This window comes from Microplitis demolitor, chromosome 4 (genome assembly GCF_026212275.2).
Source record: "Microplitis demolitor isolate Queensland-Clemson2020A chromosome 4, iyMicDemo2.1a, whole genome shotgun sequence".
NCBI lineage: Eukaryota > Metazoa > Arthropoda > Insecta > Hymenoptera > Braconidae > Microplitis > Microplitis demolitor.
Window position 1 is genome coordinate 23,892,472 of NC_068548.1, and position 13,534 is coordinate 23,906,005.

At 35.9% G+C, this 13,534-nt stretch overlaps 1 protein-coding gene across 1 annotated transcript; it reads left to right on the top strand.

The window, feature by feature from the left end:
- The first annotated feature begins 4,551 nt into the window (after positions 1-4,551).
- On the top strand, positions 4,552-11,176 carry LOC103578796 (histidine-rich glycoprotein-like). The gene is made up of 6 exons (XM_008559982.1): positions 4,552-4,575; positions 4,690-4,933; positions 5,009-5,161; positions 9,300-9,358; positions 10,372-10,804; positions 10,886-11,176. Exons 1-6 carry the CDS (start codon positions 4,561-4,563, stop codon positions 11,140-11,142), a joined length of 1,161 nt encoding a protein of 386 aa, XP_008558204.1. The 5' UTR covers positions 4,552-4,560; the 3' UTR covers positions 11,143-11,176.
- The last annotated feature ends 2,358 nt before the right edge of the window (positions 11,177-13,534 follow it).

Sequence of the window (13,534 nt, forward strand, 5' to 3'; positions counted from 1 at the left end):
TTATCCCACGAGCCCTTTGGGCACTGCCGCAAGTATACTCCTGTACTTTATATTGAATGACGGAGAATGTGTTGCTTCAGTAATTTTGTTAACCCACTGCACAGAGTTTTCTAGGATATTTTTCATTTTCTCAGATAAAAAAAAAATCCAATCATAATCTTGCAAGTGAAATAATGGTCGCACTTAAAATTTCCTTGAGAATAAAGTTGTTTGGAGTAATGATAATGTTGGACGGAAAAAATAGATGGTTGAAATTATTTCAGGCGATATTCGTGATCCGAATCGGAAAAAAAATTCAGGTCAATGATCCTGCGAGAATCTAGATTTTCGAAGAGATTCCTATCTCTTGAATCTCATATAGTAAAGAGGCGGAGTGCGCAGAGGATACTCGAAGAAGCACTGCTGACGAGGAGCTTCTTAGAATTCTGCCCGAGTAGTATATAGTATACTTTACTTTACTTTACTATACTATTTTCAAGAAAATAAATATACAGAGGGTGGGAAATGAAGAAACAAGATTCAACCGCACCCGTCATGTGTTTTTTAAGTGATAGTCTTGATATTCTTTCTATTTACTCTACTTTATCAGTAAAAAAAATAAATATAAAATCAACAATATCTGAAATTTATATAGTCGTGATTGATAATTGGTCTCCAGAATCCCACAATAACAACTCTATTATTTTAACTCAATCAAACTTTTTTCCAAGACCTTGTGGCCAATTTTGGTCAGTTTTGACCCATTTTCAAGGCTTTAAGTTTTCCCGCTGAGAATCCACGACTCTCATTAATTGCTATCATCATTTTAATCGTAAAAGGGGTCGCCCTCGGTGTGCCTGAGCAGTTGTTGTCCTATAACTTCATTTTCAGATATTTTTTTCCACGATCACGTGGCCGAGTTTCGGCGTTAATAGCCCGCTCTGATTTAATAGTTTAAGCCGAATCAAATAACAATATCGAATCGTATCAAGCTTTCCGGTAAGCTCATGACCCAGATGTTTAACTAAAAAAAAAGCAATCTCCTTTTTTTTGTCGAAACTTTTCCGAGTTACAAAGGTCACCGGTTTATAAATAAAACCCCGGCTGGTTCATTTAGTATTATCAAGTGTTTACGAAATTAATGACCCTCATTGAAGCGTCATATATCTAGTTGAGTGACAGGTAACATGAGGGTAAGAATAAGCCTGTGTTTGTAGCAATACAGTTGGGATATATGTAGTATGCAGTGTATTAGAGTAACAAGAAACTGATGTATTATATTCAAGTCTATAGTATATAGATCGATAGTAAATTTTGAGCCGGTGCAGGATAAACCATCTAGCCTGCCAAGCATATCTATATCTATATGCCCGTGGATGTAGATGTGGATTTATCGTTAGGGGATGGTAGTCGTTGGTAGGGGCTGGAACGAACCGTTTTCATGAATATTTCACAGCCAACTGCGATGCAATATACCTCAATTGCTGAGTAGTCGTTGGGGTTTTCTGGCTTTCTAGTCCCGATTGAGCAACTTGACGATTTAGCCCTACGGAGCATCTACTTTGATATACACGAAATCATTAACCACAGAGAAAAAAAACTAAACCGATACATAAATAAACAGAGCGGAATCGTTCCAAGTGAGTCCAGTATCTACATTATGCAAACAAAACACAATAAGTCATTTAACATTCATTGTATTATCTTGGCAATCGTGCTGCAAAGTTCCTTCCCGTAGATCTGGCTTCCATGTATATGTGGTAAAAACACGTGTCTCGATTCCAATCACGTACAACCAAATCTGCTTTCTCTCTTTCCGTAAACTTTCTACAACAAAACTGTCTTTATGCACAAGGCACTGCAGTGGGTGGATTCCTGGAGGTATTCAGGAAGAGAATAACAGACAATTCAATGAGCAAAATTACCCTACGATCTATTATCAGTTAATCCATCCGAACCGGATGACGTTGAATCAGTTTGCTGAATGATAATCGTAATGGACGTGCTTTTGATTTATTTCTGATTACACAAAACTCTTTCTCTCAGTCTAGTCTTGTCGCAAGAATCCAGTATTGGACTTGATCGGCAATAATCTCCGAAGGGAAAGGATAAATTTAAATTCGAAGCATCAGCAAACTCCGAGCTTGAGTTAGCACGAATCTGATGGATTATATCAAGAGCACTAAAGTTGCCTCGAGTTTCCAACACCCGTGTTACTGGATAAGTTTACTGTCCCCGTAACCCGTAGTGGACTATGCCGGTCTTATTTCTGTTCCTTTTCGCTTCTTCGAGCTTCTCTTAGCCGCTTTGCGAAGTATGCTAAGCAGTCACTGCTATATTCGACTAAGCTTTGGGTACATTTAGCATATCTTCTATCGATATTAAGCCCTACAGATACCAGCAACTGCTTCCAGCTCCAGTAGCAACCGTCCCACAGCCACGGAATAGATTTTGGACCGTCAACACTTTGTAACCGCTCCGAAATTATGTTTCAAAGAGACACTGGCTTATTTCATTCACTGATAAATAATTTCTAAAGTTAGTAAAATAAATAATTATCATCAAGGAGTGACGTCAAAAGTTCACTTTTAAAAGTTGTCCTTACACTTTTAATCTGTAACGAATTCTTGGTATTCATCTGCCAAGAACTTTATACCGCTTAAAAGTAGTTTAGAAAGTTTAACTACGAAAACTAGTTAAGTATTGAGAGTAATTAAAAAAAAATTTCAACCCAAGAATGATAACCTTCTTTTAATTTCTTACAAAATTAAATTAAATATTTTTTAGCTTTTAAAAAATTATATGAAATAAAAGTGATTGATTTTTCGAGTGGTACAAGCGTTTAATAAATTCTTTAAAGTTGAACATACTCTAAATCGATGAATGGGTTTTTGTAAAATGAATTACGATTTGCTATCAAGTCTATTGAAAATTAATACCAGGCTTTTAAGCTATTCAATATGCTGTTGTTAACTCAATTGTGTTTATCTACTCAGCAAATAAATAGAACTGATAAACTCTACTAGCCCGTGCTCATCGCTGGGTATTACATTACTAATAATCAAATTATTTGCATTAATCTACGGAACAAATTCCCGGTAAACTGAGTAAGCTCAACTGTTCAAGAATGCAAGCATCCCATTTAAACTTTAGTCAGACTTTAAAAGTTGATCGCGTATCTAGTTACAGCATCAACAATAGATTATTCAATTCATACGAAAAGACCCTTACGTCTGGTTAATTCGCTCTGGGGTCTCCCAAAAACCGGGAGAAGCAAAAAGGAAGCACAGGCATAATGTAAATTTTTAGTCAAGCTTCTAGGAAATATTAATCCTGATATAAAATGCAGTAGCCATGTAGATATTTACGTAGTAGCTGATTTGCATAATGCGATGCCAGAAAGTGAGATTAAATTGGATACAAGGATTCGAGAGAGACGGACAGTAACATCCGGAGGAATGTGTGTGTTGAGAAGCAAACACTGAAAGTCACGTACGTTCGGCTAACTTTGCTGTTAAACTTTTTATTTCTCTTGGTCTTATGGATCTTGAATGTATGCGTAGGCAGGAGGATGAGCCATCCACCGACAGACCATCTGAAACTCACGAGTGTAGAGAATGGATGAGCTAAAGGAAGTGTAGTAGTGTAGATAGAAAAAAGGTCGAAAGACCAAAGTACCAAAGGTTTTTCGCAGACGACACACGGTCGACGAAGCACGCTTCGTAGATTTCGTGCAAAGGGGTTGCTTCTTGCCACTTTTCCTCTTCATCTTCTTCTTCTTCGTCTTCTTATTCTTATTCTTCTTTTTCTGCTTCTGCTTCTTCACTTTTTCCTCCTGTCCTTCTTGGGCTAAGAGGTAAAAGTAAAAAAAAAAGGTCTACGAGAGCTTTTACTTGGGGTCCTGAGGAAACGTCAGACCAATAAGCCAGAGTTGAATAACGGCAGTGCTTGGATTTTTTGGCTCAACCTCTATTCCACTGTATGCTGAAAATTTTCAGTTTCTATCCAGAGAATATAGGAAAAAAAAAATGTATATATATATATAAACGGACGAGTAGTTTCTTTGAGGAGCGTGCTGGTGCGAATCTCGCGCTGAAAAGTAGCTTTATCGACTCGCTGCTTCCGTCTCGAAACTAATGTCATCTCTGCGGTTTAGACACTTGAAGGAAATACTACCGGTGTATTATTCTGAGTAAACACCTACTTGGAAGCCTCTTAAGGAATTTATTTTGAGCACAATAGAAATTTATTTAGTGCAGTCTGCCATTTCGTAATGGAATTAAATATTAGATAATTGCTTTCTGACGAGTGTCTTTTCCGTGTTGAAACTTGGTACAAAAAGTATCTTACAGAGGTTGGTTAAAAAATTTCCAATCAAGACATTAGCCGTTGGATGGCTCCAGTCAACCGGAGAATCAGCGTGACGGTGTTTGTTAACTCACTGTCGGTGACTAAAAACGGCTGTCACGTAATTCGGAAACAAGTGAGTAAGTCCGGAGCAGGCCAGACTATAAAAGCAATATCGGTTTGATAGTTGGACCATTAGTTCTTGAGTTGTCATTCGAGAAATCATTTACAATAATGGTATCGATAAAGGTATTTTTGGTGTTGCGTACTTGCTAGAGTTATTTTTCTCCGACATACCATTGAGAGTTTATTTGAGGCAGAAAAGTAAGTTTCATTGTGAACTAATGTTTATTTGTAATATAGCTTCTGGCGAGTGTGATGCTGGTAGTGGCAGTGGCCATAGAAAGGTCCACTTCGGCGCCTCACAAAGCACATTCCTTCCAGCATTTTCACGGACCCGTCGAGGGCGAGGGCGTTGAAGTTGTCTGGAAAGACAAGCATGGACACGAGCACGTCGACTACAAAGCCCACCCCAAGTACAAATTTTCATACGGAGTCGAGGACCATCACACCAAAGACTTTCACGGACAAAAGGAGCACCGAGATGGTTAGTTCTTATAGTTCTTATTATTATTGTTAAAACTATTAAATTAATTATTTACTTTAAATTGATGGGCTGTAGGTAAAGACGTAGCAGGTGAATACACGGTGCACGAACCTGGTGGCAACGTCAGAACCGTCAAGTACCATGCTGACCATCATGGCGGTTTTCATGCCATAGTACACAATTCCGGCGGAAACGACCACTCCGGTGGTACCTACGGGCACGGGCACAGTTGATAAATCATCCAGTATACTGGAGTAGCCATAGCCTCTAGCCACCGGTGGTCTGCGATACGAATCGTTATTAATAGTTTGCGATCCAGACGTCGACTTGTCGTCATCCTCGTTTCCATCCTTCTCCGTCCTTAGATCCCATGTCGTCCAGTCGATGTCTTCCTATTTGTTTTTGTTTATCTTAATAAATTGTTTTATGTTGTCAGTTATCATTATTATGATTAAATGTAACATCATTCTACTTTATTGTCTATTGAATAAATAAATGAATTTTTAATAATTGTTTGGAGAATTACATTTTTTTTATGTATTGGAGATCAAAGAATAAGAAAATAGATGTCAGTAAATATAAAGCTAAAGAAAATATAATAATAATAATAATAATAATAAAGCAAAGGATGGATAGTGAATGGCACAGTTGATAGATCTCTGTGCTTTTCATTTTACATGCAAGCATGAAATGAATGAGGAGCAAAAAAGGTGGAGGTTAGAGGGTGAGGGCACGGGTAATGGGAAGGGGAATAGAGAGGACAAGAAAAAGAGCTTTAAAGAAAGTTGTCTTGGATCAATAGACGCATGATATAATGGTAACGTCAGTTTTTACGGGTCACTTGTATGCGCGATGATAAAATGATGATAGACTGGTATTAAATTACCAACTCACATCATCAGATCTCTGGTTGTACAAAAGCCGAGAACCCAGTACTGAGGGCACAAAGAGTGGCAGCGGCATTTATCTGCTTTTACATCAACCGTATTATTTTAATCCGAATAAAAAGTCCATTAGCTGAAAAATACTAAAATAAAATGAGTTTTCGCTTTTCTGTGATGCTTTCTATTTTTTTTTTCTTCGTTATTTTAATTTATATTTGACGTAGAATAAAAAATTAATTCTCGTAAAGCTCGGTGCATTATTGCGTATTACGAGCATTAGTATTTGTAATTTATAAAATTAAAATTTTTATTTTATTTATTAAAGTATGACAAACGAAGAAAATAATCCAGAAAAATTAATATTTTATAAAGGTTGGAATTAAAATAAATAAATAAGAAGAATGATATTTATGGAGATGTTTAAGTTATTAGGCAATGAATTGCTGGGTGTTGGTGTGGTGATGGAGGTCAGATAGGTATCGGGTATGGAACAAAAATATCGCGATATATTAATCAGATTGCGGATATCATAGCAGAGAAACATCACCGACGACGATTGCATTCGATCAACAGGTCTAACGACCGCACTGTCACCGCGTGTTTCTGCCCCGGCTCTGCTCCGCACCAGTTCTAGTGCACCCGCAAAGTGAAAGCCTCATGTCTCGACAACCGTGTCAAGTGCAATCACTTAGATCTTGAACTTTGATTTACTACCATGTAACATTTGCATAAAATCAAGACCATTTAGAAAAATTTACGAGCTAGAGAAAAAAAATTATTATTATTTTTTTATCTAATTAACTGGATATATTTCATAAAATATATGAGATAGAGAAACATCAAGGGAGGTCACTGGAAAGGAAATTTAATTTTCTACAACTTTGGTCCTTACAAAAAATATTGTAGACTCAATATTTTAAAAGATATATTTATATAGCTGTATAGCACTTGGAAAGTTTTGGAATTATTGGAAAAATATAAAATTTTTTCTTTGGGTATATCTTTTAGAGTATTGATCTTTAGATATGTTTTGTTGAAATCAAAGTTGTAGGAAATTATATTCCCTATAAGTTTACTTATGACAAAAGAAATATCAAAAAGTGTATATTTTTCAAGCTACAGCTTTTTAAAAATTAAAAAAAATCTTAATCCTGTGAAAATTTTTCATGAGCTCCAAAGTTGTGAAAAATTGAATTTTACACCCAATGACCACCAGTAATAAAAGTATTATTATTTTAAAAGCTTAAATTTTAAATTTATAGATAAACCATTAGTTTAATAAAAGAATAATATCATTTAATAATAAAGTTTCATAAAAAAATAAACTGATGAATTTAACAAAGTCGTATATTCTCATGTTTGCTATTCAATATTCAATTTATTCTCGTGTGAAATATGAATATCCAGTAGAATTATTCATGTGTTAATGTCAGAAAAAACAAAAAAACAACAGATTCGAAACCCATCAAACTACGGTTAATTGGTTAAACTGTCAAGGCATCAGTTGCTACAGACTACAAGACCGATCTAAAAAAAATCAAATAAATAAATAAAAAAAAGTCATTCGAAAGCCCTCGAGGTTTATCCTCCGTTTCTCAATTCTCCTTGACAGATGCCGTTCTCGGATAATTAAACGATGTCGAAGATCGATTGATCGCCTTTCCACCGCGTTAAGGTCTACTTTTTTATTTTCATTCCTTTCCTGCCGAGGGTCAAAAGTCATCCCAACAACCTCTTAAATATTTACTCCATAAATTCTTTATTTTTTTTTTTTACGTAAAAAAAAAAACATCCAATAAATACTAAAATCTCAATCTACGAAAAAGCGGAAGACTAGTTTAAATTTTTTTGCACGAGTGCGCTGGTAAGTAAAATTCATGATACGCACACTGACTAGTCTGATAGTTGACTCGTATAGAATTTCTTAGAGATTTTTGAAAACGTGACTGTTGGCAACTATAAAAGTTCCGTTACGTGCGTAAACCTCTGAGTCTCGAGTCCAACAATGAAATTGTAACTGTCGCACTTACTCCCGCTTACACTTTTATTATTTAGCTTTCCCCAATACACATGTTTTTATATAGGTATACTTATGCCTACAATTCACTTGCTATACATTAACACAGTATATTTATTCATTTGTGTACGCAACCTGAATTTTTACATCACAATATACGGTTATATCCTAACTGCTATTCATTTCCTACTTAATTATATTTATTACCCTTTGTAATCCATTTTGAAGATATTATGCGGAAAAATTTCACATAAATGAACCAATGATAGATACATATCGTTGTCATCACTATAAATATATGTATTTACATTGAGTTAATAAGCATAAAATACACTGTTCATATTGGTCTACCTATTTAAGTAAATTGTGGACTGACTTTATATGTATTTATATTGCGATATTCAAGTAAAAGTTAGAAAATTAATATTTATTATAAATATTTACACTTTCTCTTGTCTTTTTTTATTTATCAATAATTAGAGTAGACGGAGCGCGACGAGATGTCTGCAAATAATTTATTTTTGAGGATTTAAATTATTGGGCAAGCCGATGAATCGTAAAGTAATTCAAAATAAAAAATCTTGATACCCAAGTAAAAAAATTTGATGCCAAAAAAAAAGTAAAATTTTTCCTCGGTCTAGTAAACACCAGACCGAAATCAAGCTACGCCGAAATTTGGCAGATAACTAGACCTGAAAATAGCCGACAATTCGGAAATTTTATGTTCTATATTGCTGCTTGAAATTTTTCAAATTTTCACTCAATTTATCGACTAATTGTCAGCCTATTTATTGAGATTAACAAAATTTTGGCCTTTTCCAGATTTCAGCCAGATTTAGTCTTTTCGACTCTTTGTCAAAAGGACGGTTACCAAAATTTTTGCTGCCTTTTCTACTTCTAATTGAATTTTTTTTTTTTTCAATGGTTATAGGTTCAGAAATAAATAAATGATAAAAAATATTAAATACGTGTTACTAATAAATATTTTTAACGAGGATTTAAAAGTACACGTAAGCGGATTTTACAAAATATTAATTTTTTTCAGTACAAAATGTAACATTATGGTGATACGTTATGCCACGGATTAAAATGTTTTAAAAATAAATTCCATATGTAACGAGTGTAGCATTAAATCCATAAAAATCTTTTCGAGTATCTTAAGAGCGCACATAGCTGTTATTGCTCGTGTGGATTATAAAATTGTTGAGAAATATTTTCAAGGATTAGTCGAAAACGTACACAATACAATAAACAAATAAAATGCTACGCACGAATGGCTGATGGACTCTCGAGTGTATCGAATCGATACGTTTGTTTGGTTACAAACTTCCGTCTCATACTGTGAAAGTTTATCTTTCTACAATTTTAAAATTTTTTACCTATGACTCAATAATAACAACAGCATGACGATGTTCTCATCTGGCAATAAAAAGTCAGATAAAAATATAAATTATATTAAATATAGGTTTGGGCATTTGGCAAGTGATAAAGTGGTTACGACAAAGTACCATGGAGTGTAAGAAAGTAACGACTCGAGCAGCGAATGCAAGTTTTATATACTGGTGCACATTCGTGTACCAAGCACGTCATCAACTACCCTTCTCTCTATCCTCTTTTATATATATTTATGTATGTATATATACATATATAACTTAATGTAAGACCAAGTTTTATGACATCGACGCCGCTTATATGTACATCGAGCTCAGTCATCTCACGCGTGAAAGAGTAAACATTTTTCTTTTTACCGACTCGTTGTCGCCACTTTGCTGTGTATATAAATATATATATATACATACATATACATATAGATGTATCTGTGTGTTGAACCCTGGTAGTTGTCTAAGATGAGGAATAAAAGTTTCTGTCGGAGAATGATATGTGTTTCTTACCCTCACTTACATTTGTATCTCAAAACATACATATATATTTATATATATATATATGTATACTTGTTCATCTCAATCGTCAGCTCCAGCTTTTTGACGAGTCATGAAAAGAATTATCTATTATGCAACGTGTTTTGTCTTGCTGCAGTAAATTAATGTGCCCAGGTGTCGATTGTCCGGAAGAGGGAGTGACTGAGAAAGCTCACTCTCGACTCTCTTCACTCGTCACTCCACGGTTCGCTAGAGTCGTTTAATAAAAAGGGAAAAAAAAAAAAAAAAACAAATTATTATGTAGAATGGCCAGCAGATTCACGTGTGTGAATGCATGTTTATGTGTGGACGGTTTTAAATAAACATTACGGGTCTACCAACTATAAAAACGTTCATCTACTAACAGAAAGTTGCAGTCGTACTTTTAAACACCTCGATTACTGTTAAGTCTAAAGATGACTCTAAAGGTGCAGTGATTATTTTTAAAAAAACAAATTATTTTTTTATTCACCTAAAATTACATTCTGCTCATTAAGATTTTATTTTGAGTCTTTGAAAAACGTGCGGCTTCACTAATTAACGCATATTTATTCATTTTCTATGTAGTAATTAATGAGTAAAAGTGAAACAATATTGTGATTAATTATTTATTTTCAGTTAATATTGACGACATGTCTGTGTACGCTGATGATATGTCAAGTGAGGACAGGAATTGTTTCGATATCTGATGCTTCGGATGAACACCATCAACATCAACATCAACATCAGGATTATGAACATCAACATGTGCCTGTAGCAACATCTTACATGCATTTCCACGGACCACTAGAGGGGCCAGAGTTCCAAGTGAAAGTGCCCTATGTGATTCCTCATCACTACGAAAATCACTACCAGCACAGCGAGCACCAGCATCAGGAGAATAACGATCTGGTTGGTCATCATAGCCACATGGACGAGCATCACGCAGATGAGGCTCACAGGTATATTGGACATACCACAGACTATGTCGCGCATCCCAAGTACGAGTTTGCTTACGGAGTCGAGGACCATCACACTGGAGACTTTCACGAGCAAAAAGAAGTCAGAGACGGTGAGTGAAAGCCGTGTGCTAGATAGAATATTATCTCGCTTTAACCAGACAGGACTTGTTTACATTTTTAATTATCAATAGGGACGAGTGTGAGTGGCGAGTACAGTTTGAAGGAACCTGGCGGCACTGTTCGTGTTGTTAAATACAAGGCCGACAAGGATGGCTTCCATGCGCACGTCGAGACCAAGGGGAAGAATGATCACTCAGGAGCGACCTACACCACACACGCTCATCTTCATCAGCACGAACTGACTCATCACGATGACAATCAAAACCACCATCATCTGCAGCTACACGCCGAGGACAATCATTACGACACTCACGACGCCTATGCATGATCATTTTTATTTTATTTTTTTTAACACATCTTTGTACCTGCTAAATGTATATTTGTTTTGTTGATAATAATATTTGTTATATTTGTTACGTGGTAGTTATTTTAATGTCCTAAAATAATTTCATTTGTTATTCTCAAGAAACTGATAATTAATCTAGATACACGAAACTGCTATCGGGTCTATATAATCGCGGATTTGAACCCATGACGTTGTAATTTCCTTTTTATCCACTAAATGATCAGCAAATCCTCCAAAGTGACCCTCGAATGCCAGAAGCTATTAGGATTTGTTCATTTTCAGAAAGTATATTTCCTCAATAGTATTTTATCATCTGTAAGCTGTCTTAATTGCAATATTTAAAAAAAAAAGTTTCAGAAATAAAGAATTTATTTATCGACCAGTAGATAGTTCGTGAGGTAGAATGCGATGAGTGATAGGAGATATCGGAGTGTTTAGTAGTAACATGACCTAGAAGTAATGACGAGAATAACGTCATGTGCACGTATAGATTTTCGTGGAATGGATACAAAAGTAGGTACGAACAAGTGCGAAAGCAATAGCCAAAGCATTCGGGTAGTAGTATTAGTGCGGTGGAATGAAACCACAAAGTGATGGAATAATGGACACTTACGATTAACGATAACCACAACTCGAGCCGTAGCTACGAAGCAGTGAAGGGGCGTGAAAACATTGGTTATCGCTTACTATTCTATAGCATACACCAGCTCTACTCCAACTACCCCTGGTACTAATGCTACTGAAATCCTCATTGGCAGCAGGGAACCAAAATCCTACTGTTCAGTCCACACCGCAATCGATCCTCTTGCATCACTAACTACTCGGGGTTTAAGTTATACTATGATAAATATCTAATTACCTCTTGCTCTATTCAACTGGGGAGTATGGATTCGTGTTGTCTATTAGTCTTGCACGGATGGATAACTTGACTCCGAAGACGCTGACAGAATTCAGTGCGACAGTGACCAAGCGGATGAGACAAGCAAACTGATCGGTTTGACTATACAAATATCGTTTACGTTTTCAAAGGCTTCGTCCCCTTCTAACATCTTGAGACTCCTATGGGCTCTTAAGAACATCTAATGATCTATTACCACGGGGACTGATCTCCGATATCGTTGCTAACCGTTAGAAATTAAATAATAACTAAAATTAATGTTTTAGTAAATCAGGTGTCATATACCCCTACATTTTGTATGTTTGGGCGATAACGCTTTAGAAACAAAGTGGTGTTTTTCAATCTCTATGAGGTTCAAAAGCTTGAGCTTAAGCTTTGAATCGAGAGGTCGGTTGGCTTTTTACTTTTTTTTTTCAACGAGCTACGATAATTTTAGACGAAAGCCGTCTTTTCTGAAAGGTCATTCTTCAAGTCGAGAACAAATGGAAGCAGAAAAATAAAAAAAATATAAATTGAAGCTTAAGTCCAAGCTTTTAAAATTTTTTATTGTAATATTGATCAGCAATTAAATTTGGGTAAATTTGTAATTGGACTTGTGGCAAGGGTCAGAGAAAAATGATCAGCGAGCAGACCACCGATTACACCTCTTCAATTAGCTGTGAATTTAAATGATTTTCGAGTGCCTTAACGCTCGCTGGTATCGATATATCGTAGGCCGTGGGAGTGTAAATGTGAGAGATCTAGGTTCGGATTGTCCAGTGAGGATTTAGCTGCAATTATAATGAATCAAACAACAAATGGACAGACGATTGGTAGGAATTTGCACAGATAATCAATAGGTTTGCTGGTGGAAGTAGCCAATACCCATCCGATGATTCTCGTATTTCAATTGCAACCAAATATCGCTTTATACTTCCCAGCACTGATGGTGTGTACTTACACCACAGCTGCGCCTGCGCATACACTCTGCCTCATACCTGTAGCTGCTCCTGACATGGGATAAAATCAACCAGGGATTCACGCTTTCGCGACTCGTGTTAATTTGTTAACTAATCTCTCCATTCCCCTCGATTTTATAATAAATTTAGCTCACACCCCATTGTCTTTTAGCATTTAGTGATGCGTTACTCAACAAATATCCCTGACCAAGCCGTTTAACAGCCCGGACCATTGGCAAATCCGTTGTAATAAATTAAAATAAGAAAATATTTTCTTTCTAGTTTTAAAAATATTGTCTAGCGTCCAGTGTCGAGCGTCGAGCGTCGAGCGTCGAGCGTTGGATGCTGAAAAGTTGTAATTGCGCCTGTAAATTACGAGTTTTAATTAGCTACCAAATTACATATATTCAAACAATTTAAACTCTAGGACAGTAAATAAGCTAAGGCGAGAGGACAAACTAGCTTCATTTACCTCTGCTCGTATTTTTTATTTTGTCAGCATTCATTATACTTTTTCTCGTTACTGCTTAGAAATTAT